The following is a 26,153-nucleotide window of genomic DNA, read 5'->3' as shown; positions in this document are numbered from 1 at the left end:
CCAGCCTCAGCAAATTAGCAAGACCCTAGACAACTCAACAAGACTCTGTCTCTAATAATATATATATATATATATATATATATATATATATATATATATATATAAAGGGGGTGGGGTGGGGATGTGGCTCTGGGTTTCAACCTTGATACAAAAAAAATACAATCAAGAATGAGACAAAATGAAAGCACATTCCCCAGTGGAGGATTCTATAGCACAAATGGCTGGAATTGTCCAAACTGTTCATGTGATAAGGATAAAAAAAAAAAAAAAATTAAGTCTAGTTTAAAAGCTTAAAGAGATGAAAATTAAGTGGCATGCTTAATCTTCTCAGGGAAAAAAAATATTGTACCTCACCAATCAAAAAAAAAAAAAAAGCCATTGTTTGGAAGAAAATTATTGGGCCATTTGGTGGAATCTGAACATGGACTGTAGACTATTTAGTAGCACTTCAGCAATGCTAGGTTTCCTGAGCTGTCCTGATGTCATGGAAGAACATACTCTTGTTCTTAAGAGATACACATGAAAGTAATTAGGAGCAAATGGGCGTGAGGTCTGCATTTGCTCAAATAGTGGTAACAGTAAAAAAGCTATTTATTACACCATGAGAGAGAAATCAAAACGTAGTAAAATGTTAACAACTGGTGAAGTTCAGGAGAAAGGAACACAGGCAGGGATTTCACTACTCATGAAACCTTTCTAGTTTTAGCATAAAATTTAAAAGCAATTAACATCAGCACACTCCTGGAAACATGAAATCCAAATAATATTTCTTACGATGTGTGGCAGAGATTACCTAAGTTAATGAACTCTTAACCCACTGGAAGGAGAAGGGACCACAAAATAACTTGGCATTCTGGCTGCTGCCTGAATCCCCAAGGGGTGGGACAGAGAGAGCTCTTTCATGGAGTCAGCACAAAAAGACCTCTGAGTTAAGTGCATTGATATAAAACGGAAATGCACACAATTCAAAACATTGTTTTCATATTGTGTTTTATTCTCGGTGGTATTTGGTATATAGCTTGTGATTCTAAATAGCCTATCCTCAACTTCTGCTATTTTTTGAGTAAACAAAATCCTTTAGGTGCACATGGTGGGGAGGGTTGGCTTCTCATCAGCTGGCTGCTGTCAATCATCTCACTCTCAGACTCTAAGACCATGGCAGCTGAGTTTTCATGAAATGTTCATATTCTTTTTTTTTTTTTAAGAGAGAGAGAGAGAATCTTTTTTTTAATATTTATTTTTTTTCAGTTTTCGGCAGACACAACATCTTTGTTTGTATGTGGTGCTGAGGATCGAACCCGGGCCGCACGCATGCCAGGCGAGCGCGCTACCTCTTGAGCCACATTCCCAGCCCCCATATTCTTAACTTGATTTTCAAAAGGCTCCAAATTATAATAGGATACTGGGGATGCTACAGCCTAGTAATTGTTTTAGGGTAAGTAGAGAGACATATCAAAGGAATTGTTCCTTATTCTGAAGCTTTAAAAGATGTACACTGGAAAAACATGAATGAATGCAAGAGCTATAGCTTTCCAGTCTTGACAATTAGCTCTGATTCAGTAATTCCGTTTGACCAATTGATCAATCCTTTATTTGTCAATAAAGGCGTAATCTGCTTAAATCAAACAATAAACCACTTTACTTAAAAAAAGCTTAACCCAATCATGATCACTTAATTCAACAGAATACCCTTTGCTTCCAGCAATTACAACTTCATGTGAACATATGGGCATGCCTTAAAATTTCCTTTATAGTCCCCCACCCCAAAACCAGTAATAGGACTTTGTACATAGGGATCAAAAATGATCAATTAATATTATACCAAAGAAATGTAGCCATCTGATCTTGAAGGATACAGTTGTAACCTTAAACTTATTTCAGTGCTCCTAAAACACCAACTATCCAACAGGCTGTAAATGTTACATCTGAGTTAAAGATGGCATTATGTGACAACATGGAAACCCCAAAGCTATGTAAACAGTTACTGGAAAATCTTATTCTAGTGGAATAGATCTTTAAAAAAAAAAAAAGTCACTATATTTCAATTTCATTTAATCCATGGTGCAAATATTATTCCAGTTTCATATAAAATATCTAGTTTTGGTTAATTCTGCTATGGCTCATTTTCCCTTTTACTCACCAGTCTCCCCCCAACTCGAGGAGCTCACTCATTATGCTCTTATTTATTTACTTATTTATTTAAAGCAGGGTCATGCTGTGTTGCCCAGGCTGGTCTCAAATCCCTATGCTTAAGCCATCCTCCTGCCTCAGCCTTCCAGATACAAGGACCTGGCTCTGCTTCTGTCCTTTTAGATCTTTACCCTCCTCTTAACAACTCAATTCTCCAAAATGTGTAACTTTTAAAAATAAAATCAGTCAATACCAGAATACATATAAATTTAGCCAATTGCACATACACAAAAAAATGCTTTTGCTATAGAAATTGATGCTTAAGTGAAATGTGATGAAAATATCTTCTACATAGAAATTTTCTTCTGTTTAATAGATGCTGATGGAACTTGTTCAAGAACTGTCATGCCATCAGCTGGTACAGAGAAAATGATTCATTACAGAGTATTAGCAACTTTATTTCTGTGTGACTCAGTGGCGTAAAACTGGGTTCTACCTGTAGTTCAATAATGGTGTTCTTGAAAGCAATCCCCATTCAACTGGAAAACAGCCATTTCATAAATAAAATGCATATGATAATTAAAGCTCAAATAACACCTACAAATTTTTATGTTAGGAAATTTTATCCAAATCCACTTGTCTTACATGGGCACCTTAATAACATTAATATTGCTTAAAAGCGAGATAACAATTTGTTTCATTTTCTGTACATACCAACAGTGTGGATAGGTTTCCGATAGGGAATGAAGCCAAAACTGTACTGAAAAATTCCTCTGGCATGAAACAGTGGCAAAGAAAACCCCATGATCTTCTGCAGCTTTTCTTGAACAGTCCGAAGCCATGAGCCCTCAGGGTTGTTAATTTGTTTAAACAGATCATTTTCACCAAAAGAAAACACTGGGACCAAATGAGCACTGCAAATAACAAAGGGGAAGGATAAGAATTTGAGATGAAAGATTTAGATAATTTCTTTGGTCCAGCTGACATTTGCAATGAAAAAACCTAGAAATTCTTGAATGTGCCCAGGCCTCCTTGTACTATATAGGTAACTTCCTATTCAAAGGACTGAAACTGCATTACACTTGAAGGAGAGTGATTCGGCAAGCTACTCAGGGTTTCGGGAAGCTTCCTTTTCATTGGATTTTGTTCCTTTGGTGGGAAATTTACGCTGTGTGCACATTTTGTTTTTTTGTTAGTTCCTGGACGCCATGGCACCAAGCAACCTGCATAGAAAGGTTGTGTTATGGTCCCCAAGAACATCCACACCTGCTTTTATTCTAAGATCAACTTGGAGGAAGTCCTTAAGGGCTAGAAAAATGACTTTCCTTCTTTGTGTTCATAAAGTCTTAACCTTCTTGACCCAGTTACCTTCAACAAAAAGCCACTTACCCATGAGTCAAAGCAATTTTAATAAATCCTTTCCTTGGGCGGATGACCAGAGTCAATTTTCCTGGATGGGCATCCAGTGCTTCTTTGGCACCCCCAAGGACAATGACTGAAATGTTTCCACCTCCCTCCTGACTCAACACATAAGACAGACTTTCCTTCGACACCGAAACAGCCCCTTAATGAATAAAAGGAAATATGTAATTAGTTGTCTCTTCTTAAAAATTAAAAAAATTCTATGATATTGTAGGGTAACTGAACATTTAACAACATTTCCTATGCTGTTTATTTCGGGGGCACTTTGAAAGTTTGTAAGTTTTTTCATAGCCAAATCCTTGATAATGTATTCATTCCATTAATGAGATCTACCTTTAGGCAGGTGATGGGTTTGCTCTTCAAAATGTCACCGATCATTAGGAAGGCTACCACTTGTTTGAATTGATTGTGCACTAACTTCTAAACTCTACAGTTCTCCTTGCCGGGGGTGTTGTTCAATGTACAAGCTGCAGAGCTACATGTGGTGGCCTTGATCATTGCCCTAGCAGGTCCTTGCACAGAACTCTTCCAAGAGGTTGACTGGACCTTCAGAACACACAATGGGCTGTTTTCAGATATTCTGTATGGATTCTTATTTTCCAAACCTGAATTCATAGCAAATCACTTTAAAAATTCAGACATTAGATTAGTAACCTAGATTACTTGCCAGATCTCGAAATAATTTTAAAATATATAGATTTGACTCTAAATGTAAAGTCAGTCTTCAAATATACATAGTTCATTTAAGACAGATAGCTGTTCAGTCTACATATCGAGTAATTTTTAAAAACTAAAGATTTCTTTTCAGATTTTAAATGTCCTATGGGCTCTTGGAGGAAAACACAGAAAGGAATAGAGATGAAAACACAAACCAGTCATGACTCACATTGCAGAGATAATTGTTTTTTAATGCTTTAAGATTCCTCTCCTTGCAGGTTTTATCCATTTAGACAAAACAAAATGTGTCAGACAAGCTTTATTAAGACATAGTACACTTCATCTCTTAAAGAAAATGATATGCTAATTTTACTAGGGTTCCTTTTGGTCCATGTAAAATGATGTCAGAGGCAGAGGATGTTGAGTTGGAGGAAACAAGCCAACCCGCCTTGATGGAGTGAATTCTCAGTGAGTTCAAGGTGTCCCCATCTGCTCAGGGTGGCCTGAGTGACAACAGAGGTATCTCTTCCACTGCAAAGAGGGCCTCTAGAGTCCCAGACATGTGGCTCCTACCTTGCATCCTTCAAGGTTGCTTTATGACAGCTCTCTCATTGTCTCTCTTGTCTTCTAACCTCATTTGCACCCATGGACTCAACTATTACTGTATGTGCTGAGTTCTCCCAAATCTATCTTTTGGGAGATCTTCCTGCTTAGCCTCTAGGCCCGCATCTCCAATGGATATCTCTACCTTATCAGCTGCAAGACTCCTCCAACTTCAAGTCTTCACACAAAAGCCATTAAATTAAACCTCCCATGTGGTTCCAATTCCAACATCATCAATCAAGGTGAATGGGACTTGTCTATCCAGAGCCCAGGCCAGAAATGCAACTCCTCCCAGATGTGTTCCCCTCTGTTTGCCACCACTTTAAGTGGTGGCTCATTCATTCATTCAAAAGCATTTATCAAACAGGTGCTTCAGGCCAGGTGCTGTGCCAGATGCTGATAATAACAGCAAAATAGAGTTGCCTTCGTCAGGGTAAGTTGATCATCTATCCTTGTCAACTATCAACTATTTTTCACATTGACTTCCTCTCCTGCATTTCCTCTGTCACAGTCCCTGCTTAGCCCTTATCAGTTCCGCTCTGTCACTGCAGTAGGCCTCTCTCCTCATTACAGTCTGCAGCCTCATACCCTCCAACCTATCTCCCAGCTACCACCTGAATGATCAGGTGAATTTTGTAACACAAAATTCAATCAGGTCCCTCTTTTGCTCAAAATCCCTGACAAGTTCCTGGTGGCTTACCTACAAGGTAAAATCTAAAGTCCTCTCCATGACATATGTGGCTGTTGTGATCAGATCTTAGCTACCTGCCCAGACTTAATGGTTAGCCCAAAAGGACATGAGCTTTGAAATTCAGAAGTGAGTATAGGCACACCAAGATGGGCCAAGAGGAAAGGGTTGGAGGTGGAACTGAAAAGGACTTGTAGCCACAGAGACCTCTTGAGTAAGATACCTGTAGCAAAGGACCTTTGAAGCCCCATTGGTTCCTTATAACATGAGATCTGGGGTACATGTCTGGCTGTCTTTCACAACCTTACAGGGCAGTCACCAAGCAGGTTGAGAGAAGGGAACTCTTCTTAGCCCTGTGCTGACCTAAGAAGCAGGTTCTGGGAGGATGTACTGGGGACTATCTACTCAGAGACAAGCCTAAACCTCCACTGGCTTAAGAGATTGAAGGTTATAGCAAAAATGAAGATGTCATGATATAAACCAGTACAGCAGAAAGATTTCCCTTCATCCATCAACTATAGAAACAGCCAGGCTGTGGGTCACTTCATGGAGAGACTCTGAGATTGATTATTTGTGTCTGACACTGCCATAATGGGGTGGGGTGAGGGTGCGCCTGCCTCTCCAGTGCCAGGAATTTGCCAAACCTGCTCTTAACTACACTACTCAAATTCACCTGTGGTTATACTTTTAATCAGCTAACAGTGTACTGTAAATACGTTTCTGTGCTTTTTTTTTAGTTTAAAAATTCCTTTTTAATTTTCTTCCTGTTATAAAACTCTAGGGAAATGTTTGCCAAACAAGCAGAGAAGGCCACCCCACTCCTTTGGTGTTTGGAAGGGGTTAGTGCGCCCCCTAGAGACCAAAGGTCAGATCACCCGGTAATTTGGGAGTTTAGTGTGCCCTCTAGTGTGCTCAGTAGCCCACACTGGACACCTTTCTTCTTAGGGACTCATAAAGAGAAACAACTTGAACTAATTTGCTACAAGATATATAACGACAACAGTAACCTCAAAAAATAATAGAAAGTAGTAAAATTCTGGAAAGTCATGGAAAATTATATCCTTAAATATGTCCCTTCTTGATCCTGAAATAATTTCTCAAAAAAATTATCCATTTTTCTTTGGATCCAGGAACTACCAAGACAAGAATAATTATCCTATACCATGTCCACAAATATAAAACATTTTGTTAGTTACTGTAGTTCATGGCTGTAGTTCAAGATTTATAAAGTTGGAAAAACAAAGAAGTTGAACCTCTTAAGTTGAAATGAGATTTAGTGACACAAGCTTTGACTTTTACATAGACATATATAGTATCTTTATGATACTTCAGATTAATTTTATTCTCAGAATTGAACCTTCTACTGGTTCAAAGTAGCAGAGTAGAATGGACTCGTTTCCTTTCTCTCTCGCTTCCTTCCTTCCTTTCTTTCTTTTCCCACAGTGCTGGAGATATAACCCTGGACCCTGAGTATGCTGGGCAAATGCTCCACCACTGAGCTGTACCCCCAGCCCAAGGGCTGCTATTTCTGAACCAAGTAACAGTTAATCTGGGAAGACAAAGAAGCAAGTTGAGTATGTTGATCTGTATCACTGCCATTACTTCAAGACATGGTGGAGGATGATTTCCATTTCTAATATTCATTAAAGTATGCCAAGTACCTCTCCAAGGGTATGATTTACCGCTTATCTGCCCTATGGTTCCTTCCCCCACATCTGGATATACAGAATGCATTCTTTAATTTATTCTTTCCTTGGATTAAAATATATCAAACATTCCTATGTTTCTGTCACCATGATAGACACTTGCGACAGAACAGATAATAGGCTTTGTGTCCCTGCAGTCCAGCAGAGGTGAGGGATGTGCAGGCAGCCTGTGAGGTGCCAGATGGGGACAAGGACACAGGATTTCACTCTAAGAACAAGTAAAACCCAAGTGAATGTCCTGTGTGTTCCTGCCACCCTAGTGCGCTGGAGAAATGGTGACCTGGCACCACTTACCATTACTCATAAGATATTCTCGGAAGAGAGGACAGTAGAACCAACACTGGAGCACATGAAGATACACAGTGAAGCCAGGAAACAGGTCCTTGAAGTCCGAGTAGGCGGAACAAAAATTTCCAAAGGCTCCAGCCGTAAATATTCCATGGGGGTGAAACCCAAAGAGGTAGTTGTGACTGGGATCCAAATCCCAAGTTTTCATGAGCTATAGCACATTCACACAGAGATAAAGCAATAAAACAATAAAGCAATAATTGAGAAAAGACCACATGATAAGTTTTTGTGTCAAGAGAAAAATGGAGAACATGGTTCATTTTTGTTCCCTGGCTTGGAATTGTTTCGAATTTTCTAAAATATCCTCTGAGCCTAGGTCCCTTCATATACAGCCTTCAAGTTTGTGTCAATTCATCTTAAAGTTCATTTAGCAACTTGAGCCCAACAGCAGACTTTCTCCCTGCTTAGGTTTGAATGTGTCCTCCACAAAAGCACATGTGTGGGAAACTTAGTCCTCAGGGCAACAGCACTGGGAGGCAGGGCCAAGGGGTTGGGTGAGGAGATTCACACTATCATTGCTGCAGTGGGCTCCTTCTGAAAGAATAAGTGTGACCCCCTCTTGCTCTTTTTTTCCCTCTTGACCTTCGGCATCTGCCACAGAATGATGTAGCAAGAAGGCCCTCACCAGATGCTGACCCCTTGAAATGGATATCCCAGCACCCAGAGCTGTGAGAAATACATTTCTTCTATAAAATTCCCAGTCTCTGGTATTCCATGATAGGAGCACAAAGTGAATTAAGGCACTCCCGCTGAAAAGAAAAGAGCCTGATACAGGTGATGAAAACAAATGTCCACCTTCCAAACTCAATATAATAGTTTATAAAAACAATTCTACTCACATGAATTGGAAAATAGTCCTTAAAGTACTTCCAAACAGGCCAGTTTCTGATCCAGTTGGATCTCCTGCCTCCTTGCTCTGGGGTCCGCCAGTCAAAGTAAAGCCATGTCAAATAAGGGATGTAAAGGAACCAATAGTTGTATATAATCAGTATCACAAAGATGCCAACACACACCTGAACTGTGAGAAAGAGAAAAGGCTCATAGAATCAGGATCAGTTAGTGCCTGTTCCCTGTACTGCAATCAGGTACCTCACACTGAGCCTTAGTTCAGGTGAGCTAATACAACAAGACAGAAATAATACAGTGTTGTTTAATGTTTACTATACACCAAACAGGAACTCTGCCTGGGTATTTTCATTTAATCCTTATGAAGTCACGACACCAACACGGTGATCATAGTACTTTTTTAATATTTTTGGTCCTGGGGATCAAACCCAAGGATGCTTTACCACTGAGCCACACCCCATTTCTTTTTTATTGAGACAGGGTCTTCCTATGTTACTGAGGCTGGCCTCGAACTTGGAATCCTCCTGCCACAGCTTCCAAGTTGCTGGGATTACAGGTGTGTATCACTGACCCTGGTCATTATACTCTTACTGGTCTTTCTACAGAAAGGGAAATCAAGGCTAATAGAGGTGAAGGTTTCCCAGGTCACACAGTGTACACCAGGTTGATCTGTTTGAATTCAAGGTCCACACCCCCAGCCATGGCCCTGTGTCACCACCTCTCCAACATGAAAACTGGAGGGGTGCAGAGATTTCCTACATAAGAAGTCCTGCTGCTCAGCTCGGCACGGTGGTACACACCTGTAATCCCAATGGCTTGGGAGGCTGAGGCAGGAGAATCTCAAGTTCAAAGCCAGCCTCAGCAGCTTAGCAAGGCCCTGAGCAATTTAGTGAGAATCTGTCTCAAAATAGAATATGAACAGGACTGGGTTGGGCTGTGGTTATGGCTCAGTGGTACAGCACTGCCTGGCATGTGTGAGGCACTGGGTTCGATTCTCAGCACCACATATAAATAAATAAAATAAAGGTCCATGGACAATAACAACAACAACAAAAAAGGGGGTGCTGGGGATGTGGATCAGTGGTAGAGCGCTTGCCTAGCTCATGTGAGGCACTGGGTTCAATATTCAGCACCTCATGAAAATAAATAAATAAATAAAAGGTATATTGTGTTCATCTACAACTAAAAAATTTTTAGAAAAAGAGGGCTGGGGATTGGCTCAGTGGTTGAGCACCTCTGGGTTCAATCCCTGGTACCAAAAAAAAAAAAAATCCTGTCATACTACTTTGATTGAGCCACCTTCATTCATATGTCCTCAAAGAGGGCACATTTTAGTAACAAACTTCATTTTCAGGAATTTTATTCTCACAGACAAAAATAGCATATGAGGAACTCTTTATATATCAGTGCATGTGACTTCTTGCCACTTTTATAATGAAAGAGCAATTCAAATTTTATTTCCCACTTAATATTACAGCTTCAAACTACATGGGCACCCAGCATCATGGCGCAGACCTGTAATCCCAGCAACTCGCAATGCTGAGGATCACAAGCTCCAGGGTAGCCTTAGCCTCTTACCAAGGCTCTAAGCAACTTAGGGAGACTCTGTCTCAAAAAAAAAAAAAATGAAAAAAGGGCTGGTGATGCAGCCCAGTGGTAAAGTGCCCCCGGGTATGATCTCCAGCACAACAGCAATGACAATAAAAATAAATGGGGCAAAAACTGACAAAACTTGACCTGGGTAGTAGTGACAAGAATGTTCACTTAAAGTAATCCACTAGGCTTAAGTTACACCTTCTTAAAATGTCTGTGTTATGTATTGCAATTGAAAATATTTATAAAAGGAAATACAACAGTGTGAGAGAGAATACATGGAGACACAAAGCTAGGTATACTGCAAGTGCTCATTAAACAACTGCAACTTTAAAGAGTGCCATTTTGATTGTTTCTTCTATTAGGAGCTACAGTCTCCAATCTAATGCTGTTTCTGTCCCCAACTCCTACCCACTCCCTGTCCCTTCTGTCGTCAAATGACCCATCGAGTAGCTGAGTAACAGCACCTCGAAACCGCAGCTAATACTGACCCTAGATATAAATGCTTTTTCCTATATATATACACGCACGATAAGGTTTAATATATACATTAGGCACAGTAAGAGATTATCAAAGATTATAATAAAATAGAACAATTAGATCAAATATTGTAATAGTTCTTTAAAACATATTGTTTCTTTCTGGAATTTTCCATTTAATATTTTTGAACTGCAGTTGACCAGAAGTAATTGAAACCAAGGAAAGCAAAAACTGTGGATAAGAAGGAACTACTGGATATAAATACATATTGAGATTCTATATATAAGTAATTTTTATAATAAGTTATATATATATATATGTGTGTGTGTGTGTGTGTATATATATATATATATATATATATATGTATATACATATGGGTATATATATATATATATATGGGTCCAAAGCAGGACATGTATTTATATGTCTCAATACATAGAAGTCAGTACATTTTCCAGTATGGATTTAACAACATATGTAAGTGAATCTCAGGAGACTGACTTGCTACCCTCTGCTACTCTTTCCACCATGTCTTAAAGAGAGTGAGTAGAAGATCGAGGAAGTATGTGTCCTCCATACCTCTGTGGGGTGTTTTATTGCATTTTGGGACTTCCAAGAAAGTTTCCATGAGTCCAGAATCAAGGCCAAAAGAGTGCCCTTGGCCCCATTCCTAGGAGGATCATTCCATTGGCTTCTCTCTGCCCAGGTCTGAGTGCAGATGATTCACCAGTGTTGGTTCATCTTCTGTTTACTTTAGGAAGGTGTGCCAAGAATTTACAAGAAACATATACAGTCTTCTGTACTTAAAGCTAGATCAGGTGAGCCAAGGTGGAGCAGAGGAGGGAAAGGTCAGCCATTGAGTGAGGACCATCTCCTGCCATTTTACCTGGGGAATCTTACCTCAGTGACCCATCTCCTCCAGCCACATCCTACCTACCCACAGTTACCACCAGTTAACCCCTATACATGAATTAATAACACTAATTAGATTAAAGTCCTTATAACCCAGTCCTTTCACCTATAAGCTTTCCTGCATTGTCCACATATGGGCTCTGGGGGAACACCTCACACGGAGACCATAATAACTGCCTTTGATAGAATTTGGCTGGAGCAACTTTTCTTAGCTCTCCACTTTCATTCCTTTACCTAATGACAGCATCTGTCTCCAAAGCTGCTGAGAGAATAAATGACAAGGCACAGTGCCTAGCACACAGCTAGTACTCTGGAGATTGGAGCCATTGTTACAAAAATCTTGTTTACTATTGCACATTTGAAAAATGCACAAAATTAGAAGCAGACAGACTAACAGCTATATTCCTGTTAAATTTTTCCCTTTTTGTCTTTTTTTCCCCATATGAACGAATTATGTTTTTTTAACACAGCAGATCAAACATTATTTTTCATTCTGCATTTTATCAATTATTGTGATCTCGTAGCATTAGCTGTTTGGTATTATAAATTTGGTATTATAATCTCTTCTTAAATTTTTAAACAAATTTTTAGTTGTTGATAGACCTTGATTTTATTTATTTATTTATTTATATTGGTGCTAAGAATGGAACCCAGTGTCTCACACATGCTAAGCAAGTGCTCTAGCACTGAGCCCTAGTCCCAGCCCTTAAATGTTATTTTAATGACTAATCAACATTCTCTTAGTTTTGAACATCTGAGCTTCTAACAAATTATCTCTATAAATGTCATCCCAAATAAAGTTTCCTCACAGTTTAATATACTTTATGAGATAAAAAGTAAATACTGGGTCGGTAAGCAGAAAATTCGTTGTCACTTGATATGCTTTGACACTCTGGTATCTAGAATTGTCCTAATAAATTCCTGTTCCACATATTGCTTCATTCCTTTATAGTTCATATCAGAAACAGAACCAACATAGGTTTTGAAATTCCTTGATTCTAAATTGGATTGAAAGAAGAAAATGCTATAAAAACTAGATGATTTGGTAACCTCTATTTCCTATTTTTATCTCATTAAGCAATCCAAGGTAAAAAGATTCTTCTAAATTGGAAGTCAAAGAGAAGGTGAAGAGGTCAACTCCAATACATTGTAGAAGTCAGTATGGAAGTTCCTCAAAAGACTAGGCATGGAAACACCATCTGACCCAGCTATCGACTCCTCTGGATTTATCCTAAAGAGTTACAGTTGGGCTGGGGTTGCAGCTCAGTGGTGGAGCACTTGCCTAGAATATGTGAGGCACAGGGTTCGATTCTCAGCACCACATATAAATAAATAAAGATCCATTAACAACTTAAAAATTAAAAAAAAAAAAAGAGTTACAGTCATCACACTACAGAGACACATGCTTGCCTTTGTCTATAGCAGCACAATTTACAATAGCCAAGTTATGGAACCAGCTGAGGTGTCCATTAATGGATAAATGGATTTTTAAACGTGGTATACATCTATAATGTAGACAAATTTATAATGTATAATGGAATTTTATTCATCCATAAAGAACAAAATTGTCATTTGAAGGAATGTGAATTGGACTTGAGAGCAATATGTTAAGTAAGACGAAAACCAGACTTAGAAAGTCAAGAGTCATAAATTTTATCTCATATATGGAAGCTATAAAGAAAAAAAGAAAAAGAAAAAAATGAGGAGTGAACTCATGAAACCAGAAGAGAGAGCGATAGGGTAGAGGAGGAGGTCTGGTAAGGGAAGCAGGTGGGAAAGGGTAGGCACTGGAGAATAAAATAGACCAAATTAGGTTACGTGCATGTATAAATATGTAACAAGGAATCCTACTATTAGTATAATACATCAATAACAAAATTTAAAAACATAGGTTGATACCATTTTTTGATTAGTGTATCATAGTTATATGTAATAGTTGGGTTTATTTCGACACAATCATACATGCATGGAATTTGATCGTCTCCATTTCAGCCCCAGGTGCCCCCACTTTCCCTTCCCTCTTCTCTTCCTCTCTACCTCCTTCTTTTACTCCACTGATCTTCCCTGATCTTTATGTTTAGCTTCCACAGAGCAAAACATTCAACCCTTGATTTTCTGAGTCTGGTTTATTTCACTTATGAACCCTCCAGTTGATACCATTCTAAATCATCCAAATTCACAAACCAAGTAGAAATGAACCCTTGTATTTTAGCTGGATTGACGTGATATATTCTGGATGAAAAATCATAAAGCAGCCTCTTAATCACTTACATGCTACTTAACTCCCATAGATTCTGCTTCACTTAATTTCTCTTGAGGTGTAACTCACATAGCATGAAATTAACCACTTTAAAGAAAAACAATCCAATGGATTCACCTATTTCAGATATTTCATATAAATGGAACAGTATTATAAGGTGAGCTTTTAAAATTTTCACTTTACATAAATTTTTGAAGCTCATCCAGGTGGTAGTGAGTATCAGCACCTTTTTCCCTTATATGGCTGAACAATGTTCCTGTGTGTGAGCGTTAACAGTTTGCTTATTCATTTATCTGTTGTTGTTGGACATTTGGGTTGTTCCTACCTTTGGGCTATTGTGAATAGTGCCACAATGTCCCAATCACTTTAACAGTGCAAAAAGTCCCAAACAAATAAGGCTCAGCCAAAGTCTATGTGTCATCATTAAATTTAGTATCACCAATGAAGAGACAAAATTATATGCCTCTTGATTTGCTGTAATGCTGAAATATACCCAATCATCTAAACAAGAATGGGTTTTTTTTTTTTTTTTTTTTTTGGTCATACTAGGGATCATATCTGGGGCTTTCCACATGCTAGGCAACACTCTGCCACTGAGCTACTTCCCCAGTCCTTTTTATTTTTTATTTTGAGACAGGATCTTGCCAAGTTGCCTAGTCTGGCTTTGAATCTTCCATTCTCCTTCTTCAGCCTCCTGAGAGCTGGGTTTACTGCCTGACTCAGATTATGGGTCTTTCTACAAGATAATTGGCTTATGCTGTTTAAAGAAAGCAACCTTGCCAAACATGGCGGTATAGGCCTGTAATCCTAGTGGCTCCAGAGTCTGAGGCGGGAGGATCAGAATTTCTGTTTAACACCAACCTCTGCAAATTAGTGAGGCCCTCAGCAACTTAGCAAGAGCTTGTCTCAAAATAGAAAATAAAAAGGGCTGGGATGTAGCTCAGTGATTAAGTGTCCCTGGGTTCAATTTCCACTACCAAAAAAAAAAAAAAAGGAAAGCAGCTTTGTAAAAAATTAAAAACAAAAAATATAGTGTGTAGAGCCTGATCTAGTTATAAAGTAAAGGTTGAATGAGACAATTGTATCACTGATATATTTCCTGGGCATGATAATAGAGGTGTGTGTTGTGTTGCTGGGGATCAAACTGAGGGCTTTGCACATACTAAGTACATGCTCTACCACCAAGCTACATCCCCAGCCCAAATGATTTTGATTTATATAGAAAAATTCTTGTGTTCAAGGACATATTACAGAATTTAGAGATGAAATGCCATGATGATTACAACTTTATTTCTTTTTTTTTTTTTTTTTTTTTTTTTTGGTACCAGGGATTGAACCCAGGGGCACTTAACTACGGAGCACTGAGCCACATCCACAGCCCTTTTTCTATTTTTATTTAGTGATCGGGCCTCGCCGAGTTGCTTAGGGCCTCTCTAAATTGCTGAGGCTGGCTTTGAACCACCATCCTCCTGCCTCAGTCTTCCAAGCCTCTGGGATTACAGGTGTGCGCCACTGTGTCTGGCAATTAACAATTTAATTTCTTACTTTCAAATGTTTTGTCAGCATTGCATGTCTGGTCTGGATGTCTTGTATGTGTGGAGAGAAAGAGAAAGGAGGGAGAGAGGGAGAAGGAGAGAGGAGAGAGAGAGACAAGGAAAGTAAATGATGAAATGCTAAAATGTTCAACAAGAATGTTTTCTTGTTTGTTTGTTTGTTTGTTTGTTTTGGTACCGGGGATTGAACCCAAGGGCACTTAACCACTGAGCTATATCCCCAGCCCTTTTAATTTTTATTTAGATACAGGGTCTTGCTAAATTGCTTAGGGCCTTGCTAAATTGCTGAGGTTAGCTTTGAATTCGCAATCCTCCTTCTCAGCTTGCCAAGCCACTGGGATTACAAGTGTGAGCCACGGTGCCCGGCAACAAGAATGTTTTTTAATTTTTTATTTTATTGTTGTAAGAGGACTCAACATAAGATCTACCTTTTGACAAATTTCTAAGTGTACAATTCTCTATTGGTAACAATAGGTACGATGTTTGTGACATAATAAAAAATATATACATATTTGGTCTTGTGTCCAGCTCCTACCATAGAACTCCTTAAACTATTGCAATTTCCTGATTAAGAGGGGTGTGAAGTGTATCTTTTCTTCTAATATTTGGACTTTGACCTGGGTTCCTGACACAGAGCTCCTAATGCCCTGGAATTTCTGAGTGACTGCAATGTCTTTATTCTAAGGAGGCAACAGTTGGTGGATTGCTGGTTCGGGTTGGTCAGCCATGGTTAAAAGCTTAGGACCTTCAGCGCTACTCCTACCCTCAAGTAAGGGGAGAGGGATTGAAAATGGAGTTAATAACCAATCATGCCTACATGACAAAGTCTCCAGAAAATTCCCCAAATACTGGGTTTAGAGAGCCTCCAGGTTGGTGAACACATCCAACACACAGGCTGAGATGATGGCACAGCCCAGCTCCACATCCACTGTAATAAACTGGCAAAAGCTGAATGTTTCCCTTCCTTCTGCTCACCAGATGACTGAGTTCAGGGAGAGGGTTGTGGGAAGCCTCAATCTGTAGCCAATCAGAAGCAGAGGTCACAACCTGAACTTGAGACTGACAAAGGAAGCAAGTGCAACCTAGTGGACTGAGCTCTCAGCTTGTAGGATCTATCACAAACTCCAGGGAGAAAGTGCCTGAGTTGAACTGTAGATGTCCAGATGTCGGCATGTGGAGAACTGAAGAAAGGTGGGGTGGGAGAGACAGCCTTGCACCGCTCTCAAAATTAGCTCAAAATGGAAGACAAATCTAATATAAAATGCAATACTATCAAACTCCTAGAAGATAACATAGGACAAAAAATCTAGGTGACCTTGATTTTGGCAATGAGTATTTAGATATGACACCAAAGGCATAATCCATGAATGAAAGAACTAATAAGAAGCTGGATTTGATCAAAAATTGAAAATAATTGCTCTGCAAAAGTAGGTGAGTAGATAAATAAATTGGTAGATCAGACATTGGAATATTTTTCACCATGAAAACAAATGAGCTATCAAACCATGAAAGGACCTAAAGGAAACTTAAGGGCATATTACAAAGTAAAAGAAGCCAAGCTGAAGAGCCTACATACCGTAGGACTCCAATTCCATGACATTCTGGAAAGGTGAAACTATGGAGGCATTAGAAAGGTAAGTGGTTGCCAGAGGTTAGGGAAGAGGGAGGGATAAATAGGTGAAGCACAGAGGATTTTTAGAGCAGTGGAACTACAGTGGATTGTGCTACAGGGAGGGTATTTGTCATTCTAAGTTATTCAGACTCATAGAATGTAAAAAACCAAGAGTGATCCTGAGATAGAAACCTAGGGGAACAGAAAAAGAAAGACAGACTGGGTCTCGAGAGAAAAACACCCATAAATCATGGCATTTGCAGGTAAATGGATGTAGTTGGAGAATGTAACGCTAAGTGAAGTAAGCCAATCCCCAAAACCAAAGGCCAAATGTTTTCTTTGATATGAGGATACTGACTCATAATGGCGATGGGGGAAGCATGGGAGGAATGGAGGAACTTTTAAAAAAAGGAGGTAGGGGAAGGAAGGGGGAAAAAGGTAAAAAAGATGGTGGAATGAGTTAGACATCATTACCCTAAGTACATATATGAAGACACAAATGGTGTGAAAATACTTTGTGTACAATCAGTGACTTTAAAAATTGTGGTCTATATGTGTAATATGAAACGAATTGCATCCTGCCATCGTGTGTAAGAAATTAGAATAAATAAATAATTTAATTTTAAAAGAGAGAGAGAGAGAGAGAAGCACCCATGAGCCATGGAATGCAGGAGATGGCCCTGAATTTTTGAAATGCAAGACAAGCATCAGTGAGCAACCCAGCCCAAACCCTTAGCCCCTGCTCTTGACCCAAGCCCTTGACCCCTGTTCTTCCTGCAAAAGGTAACAAGAGCAAACAAGTACAGGGAAAACTGGCAGGAAATTGTGTAACTCCGCCTTATTACACCTCTATCCAGCCTCTGGCAATGGTCCTTCCTTAAATACACCCCACACCATGAGGTTATCAGCTCTCCCTCTGCAGATGGCTAGCAATCCCCCCTTGAATGTATATTTCTTGCTTTAATCCCAAAGGCTTCTTAATCTGCAGGTCGCCAACATGCTCCTTCACATTCTCAAAATGGTAGGCATTCTCCACCCCGCCCCGATGTGTAATTTCCTACTTTATCCCAAAACACATCCCTCCCTTGAAAGAGTCCACATTGTCCCTTGGATGTGCATCTGCTTTCCTAAGTAAATCTGTGCCTGTAACTGATCCCTGCTGAAACTCATTTTCATCAAATGTACCATTGGTCCTGACTCAGGTCCCCCCCTCCAGAAGCTCCGCTGGTGACAAACTCTAATGTAAAGTATGGAGCTGGGGTGATAATGGCGGGTCATCGTGGGTTTAGCAACTGTAACAAATGTACCTCTCTAACTGAAGATGGTGACAATGAGGGAAGCCAGCCATGTGGGGGACGGGTGGGAATCTCCGTACCGTTTTTTTTTTTTTTTTTTTTTCCTGAGCACTTCAAACTGCTCTAAAAAGGTTAAGTCTTAAAAGCATTTTTAGCCAATGGTATTTATAACGTGGAAAAATAGTTGGTTAGTGGAGCACAAAAGAAATACCCAGAAAGCCTTTAGAATAATTATGACTTGTTGAAAGGACTCAATAAGTGTTAGTTATTAGTTAGCTGCCAGTGACTACTTGAACACCAGCTTCTTAGAGTTCAACCCAATGTGTTACCTGATTTCTTCTCAGGTACATACATTATATGGATAAAAATAAAATTTTTAAAATAGGCAAACAGGAGAAAAGGATTATACCACAATTTTAACAATGGTTATCTCTAGACAGCAGTATGGAATTTTTCTAGTCTTGATAGGAGACAGACAGATGTGAGTGGTGGGAACAAGAGGTCCAGGGAATAATTCTATAAACTAGGCCCACAGTTCTGTCCCCCACATGCTTTCTTTCCCAAGAAGCAATTTACCTGCAGCCCTGACTGGCGAAAGTGACAGGATATTTCGCATTCCTCAGCAAAACACCTGTTATCCGCAAGAGAAAATCAGGCCCAAATAATGTTAATAAGAGAACCCAAGCTAGCCTGAAGGGGGAACTTTTGTGAACTTTTCCACAATCCAGATCCTGGAACTCATGCAGATAAGGATAATTCCTCCTAATCATAAAATCTGTAAGAATTTGTGGCTAAGAATCCAATCAGAACCACTCAGCATGGACCAAAGTGACCTAGAGTGGTCATGACGGTAGGGACTTGAAAGTCTGATGTCATCCTGCTGTCAGTCGGAAGTCAAGAGGAGGACCTGGGTACAACTCTCTGGAAACTTCTCTGGAATCCCTAATAAAACTGGAGTGCAGAAGAGGCACATGGTCTCTCTCCTCTCTGAGAGGCCCCACTTTCTCCCTTGAGAGTGTCCCCTTTCCCTTTCCCTAGCCCTTCAATAAACTCATGCCTGTTACTTTGAGCGTCATGTCTGAAATCTTTCTGACTTGATCTCAAGAATTAGGGCTTGAAGGTGGGCCTTCACGCTGCCTCAGTTTCCTGGAAGGCCCCAGCCCTGTAATAGTTTCTTTTAAAAACTTACACATTTTCCAAAATTTTTTAACAGATAGCATGAATTATCATATAAAATTATTTTTAAAGAAATAAAATGATTCTACTGAAGAGAGTAAAAGATAAAACCAAGCTTACAGAACAAGTCTACTTATGTAAGAATATTCACATCTTTAAAATGATTCCATTAAATTCCATTGAGCAGCCTATTAGTGGGGCAATTTCTGGAATACGAATAAGGTCGTTGGATTAGGTCACAATGCTGCATCAGAAAAACATTACGAAAAACACTGAAAGTTAATTTACTTTCATTAAATAATGACCAACATTAAGAAATAATTTAAAATATTTATTTGGTGCTGGGCATAGTGGCTCACACCTTTCATCCCAGAGACTCAGAAGGCTAAGGTAGGCGAATCTCAAGTTAGAAGTCAACCTCAGCAATTTAGCAAGACCTTGTCTCAATAAAAAAATTAAAAGAACTAGGGATGTAGCTCAGTAGCAAAGCAACCCTAGATTCAAGCCCCAGTACCAACAACAACAATAATAATAATAAAATATTTAATTCATATATGTACCTTTCCCATTTTCATCCAAGAAGTTTTTGTTTTTTTTCCCATTATGATTGTTTCTACAGTTACTTTAACCATTTACTATAAAACATAGAAAGTAAATGGAATGCAGAAGCAAGTAATTCTTATTCCTAGAGGCATTATACTTCTAAACACTAATTAATGCCATATGTTGAATATAAAAATGTAACATCCTTCTGATTTTAAAAATTCTTATTTTTAAGAGAATTTATCTTCTGGAGTTGTTTTTTTTTTTTTTTGTTTTTTCCTTCCTTCTTTCTTTTTTCTTTTCTTTCTTTTCTTTTTTTTGTTTGTATGTGTGTATGAGGAAGTGGTATGGGGGATTGAACTCAGGGGCTCTTCACCACTGAACTATATCCAGCACCATCACAACCCCTTTTTGAGATAGTTCTCACTAAGTTGCCCAGACTGGACTCAAATTTATAAGCCTCCTGCTTCAGCCTCCTGCATAGCCAGGATTACAGTTGTGTGCATCGCTGTGCGCTGTGGTGGCTCATGCCTGTAATCCCAGCGGCTTAGGAGGCTGAGGCAGGAGGATTGCTAGGTCAAAACCAGCCTCAGCAAAAGCAAGATGAAGAGCAACTAATGAGACCCTGTCTCTAAATAAAATACAAAAAATAGGGCTGGGGATGTGGCTCAATGGTTGAGTGCCCCTGAGTTTGATCCCTGGTTCCACCAAAAAAAAAAAAAAAAAAAAAAAAAAGGCACACAAATCCTAACAAGGATACGTTAAAACTGTCCCATGGTCTGAATATTTCAGAAAGTTTCCAAGCTTAAAGGCAGAATAAGTATAGCCACCACCTGAAAGCCATGGAAATAGTCCATAATACAGGGGGCACATGAGTGTGCATCAAAGTCTAGGACTCTCGAATAAATCAAGGGAATGTTAACATGCCCCCCCCCCCCAATGCTGCATCTGGGTCATCTTCCTGATCTGGCTATTTGTATTGTGGCCATGTAAGGGAAGTCCTTGGTTTTAGGAAATACATTCTGAAGTATTTAGGGACAAAGGGAAACCAGGTCTGCAACTTATTCCAAAAGCATTCAGAAAATAAGAATATGGGGAGTGGAAGAAAGAAGAAGTAAGAGACAGGAACAGAGGGCAAGAGCAGAGGAGGGGGAACATGGCAACCTGTGAACGTTTAGGGAATCTGGATTAAGGAATATGGGAATTTTTGTAACTTATATAATTTTTATTTTCTGTAGTTATTGTTTCCAAAATTATTTTTAAAAAAAATAAAAAACTAAAGGGTTGAAAAAAATTAATGGCTCTCCTGGAGATCCACGGAATCAAAACCTCTGGGAATGTGCACTTTGACAAAAATCCCTAGGTGATACTGAAATGGGCTCTGAAATTTGAAAACATGATAAACCCATTCAGTAGAAAAGTCACATTGTTAGATGTCAGTTCTTTCCAAATTAATCTATAGACTGATCTCAAACAAAAATGTAATTTCAATCAAAGTCCCAGCAGGCTTTGTGTCTGTGTGTATGTATGTGAAAATTGAGATGATATTAAAATGCATATGAAAATTGTAAGGATCTAGACTAATCAAATCAACTCTGGAAAAAAGCATAGAAGTTTGAGGACTAACACTACCTGACTTCAGAAATTACAAAGCTATAATAAACACAATAGCATGCTACTGGCATCCAGATAAATAAATCTTTGGTGCAGACTAAAGATCCAGGGGCTGGGCAATGGTAGTTCAATTCACAGCAGTATCATTTGTGAAAGCTACAATTTAAATATTCAATAGATGAAGAGACAATTCCCAATATATCCCTTCAACATAATACTATTTAGAAACAAAAAGCAATAAGCTATTGAAATACACAGCAATGAAAATGAGTGTCAAAATCATCATGCTGAGTTGAAAGAAGTCCAATAAAAAAGGAACACATGAGATTCTATTTACATAAAACTCCATAAATGCAAACTAACCCATAGTGAAAGAAAGCAGATCAGTGGTTGCCTGGGATGGGGGCCCAGGAAGGAAGGGTATGAAAAATCTTTGGGGGAATGATGGTGATATTGACATCTTAATTGTGGTAATGATTACCTACCAAATTGTATGCTTTAAATATGTGCAATGTGTATTTTAATGATATCTCAAGAAAGCTGCTTAAATAAGCAAGCAAACCCATTCAGTAAAAGATCTTGGTTTCACCACTTACTTATATGTGGGCTTAAACTTCTTGAGCTTTAGTTTTTCCTAAAAAATTAAAATTAAAAATATAATAATACTTGCCATGGGGTTGTGGGTAGAAGATGGTCAATAAATATTTCAGTTTTCCACTTCGTAATTTACAGTTTAATGGTATACCAGCTAATAAGCATGTTTCAATTTCTTGGATATTAAGATTGGATAACAGGTATTTAACATTTAACTCAATGCAACAGTATCTGATTTCATAATTAAATGAAACATTTTGCTCTTTTAAAATATATCCCAAGTTTAAACTATTTTTTTTTCTGGTGGTGGCAAGAAAAGCACATTCCAGCATTTGAATTAGACATCTTAAAATATATAGTTAATAAAAAACTTCTTCTTGTGACTGGAAGTAACTACATGTCAACTCCTTACTTGGAAATTCACAATTAAATGGAAAGGAGTTACATTTATCTTTCCTGTAAGTACTGAAATGTAGAGTAGTTAAACAGCCCCATAAGATGAGGAAAAAAAATTATCCTTGCAGAAATTCTAGCTAATATATGAAGAAAGAATAATAGAATAAGCAAATTGCCATTTGTAGTATCAAAACAATTCAGGCAAGGATCATGGCTTAAACCACTAAGGGAAAGGCCAACCAACAGCCAGGGGGAGTGTTCCTTCACAACACTGTCACCCCTCAAATTAATTCCTTCTTGGGCCCATTGATCAATCTCAGACACTAACATGGGTCACCCAGACGCCACGTGCATCCTGATGAGATGGAATGTGAAACACACAGCAGCATCTTGGAAGAAGTCCTGCCAAAAAGGTTTCATCTAAATCTAATCAAACCTTTAGCTCTATCTTCCATTTTAAAAGAAATACAGGGCATAAGGGAACAAGTTAACACTACATAGAAGCAATCAAATAAGTCCACAAAGTGAGCCTTCAATGCATTGCTGACAAGAAAGCAAATTTGTTAGCGCGGTTCTACATGAAAGATATAAAACCAAATGCAACACATGGGTCTTGTTTGGATCCAGGTTCAAATTGCCAGTAAAGATGAATTTCTTACACAACATATGATATCTGAATATGAACTTGTCTTAGATGATTTTAAGCAGGATTTGTTAACTACACTATATGTGACAACAGTACCAATGGCTATATATAAAACACTTTTAAAAAATACATACTAAAGTATTTATGACTTTAAGAACATCATAATTTAATACATTCTTAAATATTTTTGTGAAACAACAGATAAAACAATACAGCAAATTATTAAATCACTATAAACAAGGTAATGGGTCTATGAGAACTCATGCGCTGTCTCTCCATTTCTGATGAATTCCATAATACAATTGCCAAAAATAACATGTTTCTAGTACCACAAATGTCAAATGTATGATAGAAAAACGTTTAAACTAATTGTCTGCAGAGTCACTGTTGTTTGATTCAAATTTGGCCTGGCTTCCTGAGCTCCTGTCACATTCCAGTCACTAAGCCAGTAACATGCGGCACATGTGGCTGAACCACCTACTACTGAGCCATGTGACTTTGTGCAATCTACTTCACCTTCCAGATTCTTCCTTGTAACATGAGGAAAAGATAGTCCCTACCTCACAAGGTCACAACGGGGATTATGGGTAGTTAGCTGCTATTCTGGGCCATAGAGTGGAAACAGTCATAACAAGAACATCTTGCATATCTTCTGCTGCTGGGTACTCCTTCACTGAGCTTGTCAAATAGCCAGAAAGGCCTTTCTCAAATAGCCACAAGCATAGACAAATACAATCAATGGCATACAAATACAATCAATAACATAAAAACACAATCAATGATAAGCACTATGAAAGAAAAGGACAGTGAGTTGTGAGAGATTTGCTGCATGATCAGTTAGGAAGTCAGGCTCCAGTGTCAATGCATTGAAGCAGGCACACAGTGGTTGAAATAGAGACTTTGGGAAGAATACTTGGACTTACATCCAGCTCTTCCAGCTATGTAACCTCGAACAATTTACTTGACCTCTTAATTCCCTCATCAGTACAATAGTGCAAGAATAGTCCTTACCTCATAGGGTTGTTGATGAGGATGACAGGGATAATAGTGGAAGGTGCTTAGAACAGCAACTAGCATACACCATGCACTAAATAAGGTTGTCTTAAATGAGGTTGTCTTAGTATCTCTTATTATCTTATTATTGGTCCTTTGATACAGAGCTAAAAGGAGTATAATGCTACCAGCCCGGCCTCATAGTTTGGCCTTTAAGGGCCTAATGAGTTAATATTTTAAACTACCTTTTTCTTAGGCCCACACTACAACCACTTAGAGAATTCCTTTATAAAGCCCTGATGCAAAAGCTCTGTTCTGAAGTGAATGAATTAGAAATGCTAGGAATGGAGCTTGAGTGTCCCTATTTTTCAGAAGCTCCTTCGGTGATTCTCACATGCAGCCAGGGTTGAAAAAACTGATCCAGACATTCAACATGTAAATACCATTTCAAAAGTGTAAAACTCTTTATAATGAAATGAGCTTATTATTCAGTCCCAACAGTGTACAAGTCATGATCTTAGACCACACAGATGATTTTCTGCTTTCAGAAGAGTTTAAGTTCCCATAGAAGGGCTTCCCACTAATTCCTTTGGCTTTTGTATTGCTGCTTGCAAATATGCACTTCCAAACTTGAAATATAAATGTGAACAGTATGTACTAGTTTAAAAAAAATAATAATTCCTTTTGCCTTCCCCCACCTCCTTTTATTCCAAGAGCACAATAAACATTAAGGAGCCTCAGGTAAGCCTTCCTGGGCCACCTGGGGGTTTGGCTTGTGCACTTTAACAGCATTTGTGGGCTTAACTTGGACACACCTGGAACACACTCCTGGGCCAGATGATTTTCAGATATAACACTCAACTCAACCCAATGTCTGTTGAGTTCTTTGTAGGTGCCTTTCTACCCCCAGAAGATAATAAACACGGAAAAGTTAAGGAGGCTATCTGCCCTAAAAGTGTGGAGAACAGTTTCAAAAGTCTAGGCATTTGAATCAACAGCTCCAGAAACGAGTTTACCAACTTTTGAGGGACTGAAGTGCAAAGTTCTATTGCTTGATTGGTCATGGTTACCTTTAGCAAAAATTCACCAATATGTATATTTATAGCCTATGACTATATATTTATATTTATAGTCTATGACTTTATTGTGGGTAAGATATGCCTTACCTCAAAAAAAAAAAAAAAAAAAAAACAGCATAAAAGAAAATACAGTTGGTAAATAAGTTATTTGCTATGAGGTTCTCCTGGGAGAAAGAAGCCAAAGGAGAGTCCCACAATAGCTCCCAACGCCCTCCTTTGACCCGCTTGCTCTGAGAGGACAGGCCTGCAGAGTTGGAAGGTTCAAAGCCAGCGGTCGGATAGGGACTGTCGGGGCGAGGTGGCGCGCCCGGGCACCGCGGCGTTTGCCTGGTCTTCCGCGGTGCAGAGCGCCGGGTCGTTCTTACCCAGCAGTAAGAGGGTCACCACCCACTGCAGCACTGCCGCGGTCTGCAGCCGCCGCGCCAGCGGGATGTTGAGCGGCGCAAACTCGATCTTCATGATCGCTCTCAGGGAGAACCGCGCCTGTCGCAGCCACTTGTACCTTCCTCGGCGCCGGCGGGAAGTGTGGGACGGGATCCCGCCTCAAGCCAGGCACCCGCTGGGCGGGGAGGAGCAGGCGGGGACAGAATTTCGCCTAGGGTTGGGGGACGCACCAGGGCTGAGGCTGGGGGCTGCCAATCACTGGCGCCCGGCTCTGGCGCTGGCCCAGAGCAGCAGCCGCCCACCCCGCGCACTGGCTGGCGCGCACAAGGGACAGATGCTGGCGGCCCGAACTCAGCAGCGCGGGCTCTCGCTGACTTGTCTAGGACCTAGCGGCTCCACCCGGATCTGACCGTTGTTAAGCTGATGGACCGCCAGCAATTGCTTCATCAGCCGCCCTTAAACTCACCCCTCTCCTTTCTCTGGAATGAATGAATGGTATAGTTCAAGGAATCTCAGTTCAGCTGGGGAAAGTCGTGGGTCTTAAGTCTGTTGATTTGTGCCCCCACAGTATTCCCAAACTCTGTGGGGAAGAATAGGAGCTGCTTTCTCAGTTTTGTGTCCTC

General features: G+C 39.4%; 1 protein-coding gene across 1 annotated transcript in view; it reads right to left on the bottom strand.

The window, feature by feature from the left end:
- Mogat1 (monoacylglycerol O-acyltransferase 1) overlaps positions 1–25,883 on the bottom strand; it is a 38,674-nt gene extending 12,791 nt beyond the window's left edge. The window contains exons 1-5 of the mRNA XM_046439865.2: positions 25,512–25,883; positions 8,394–8,572; positions 7,501–7,705; positions 3,520–3,694; positions 2,845–3,044 (exon numbers count right to left, since the gene is read on the bottom strand). Of these exons, the coding sequence (XP_046295821.1) occupies positions 2,845–3,044; positions 3,520–3,694; positions 7,501–7,705; positions 8,394–8,572; positions 25,512–25,605 (853 nt within the window). The 5' untranslated portion in view covers positions 25,606–25,883. The remainder of the gene's footprint in view (positions 1–2,844; positions 3,045–3,519; positions 3,695–7,500; positions 7,706–8,393; positions 8,573–25,511) is intronic.
- Positions 25,884–26,153: the final 270 nt, after the last annotated feature.

Source organism: Marmota monax, unplaced genomic scaffold, assembly GCF_021218885.2.
Source record: "Marmota monax isolate L192 unplaced genomic scaffold, Marmota_monax_Labrador192_F-V1.1 WCK01_AAM20220418_F8-fsc00041, whole genome shotgun sequence".
Taxonomy (NCBI): domain Eukaryota; kingdom Metazoa; phylum Chordata; class Mammalia; order Rodentia; family Sciuridae; genus Marmota; species Marmota monax.
This window is presented reverse-complemented; position numbering and strand designations above follow the sequence as displayed.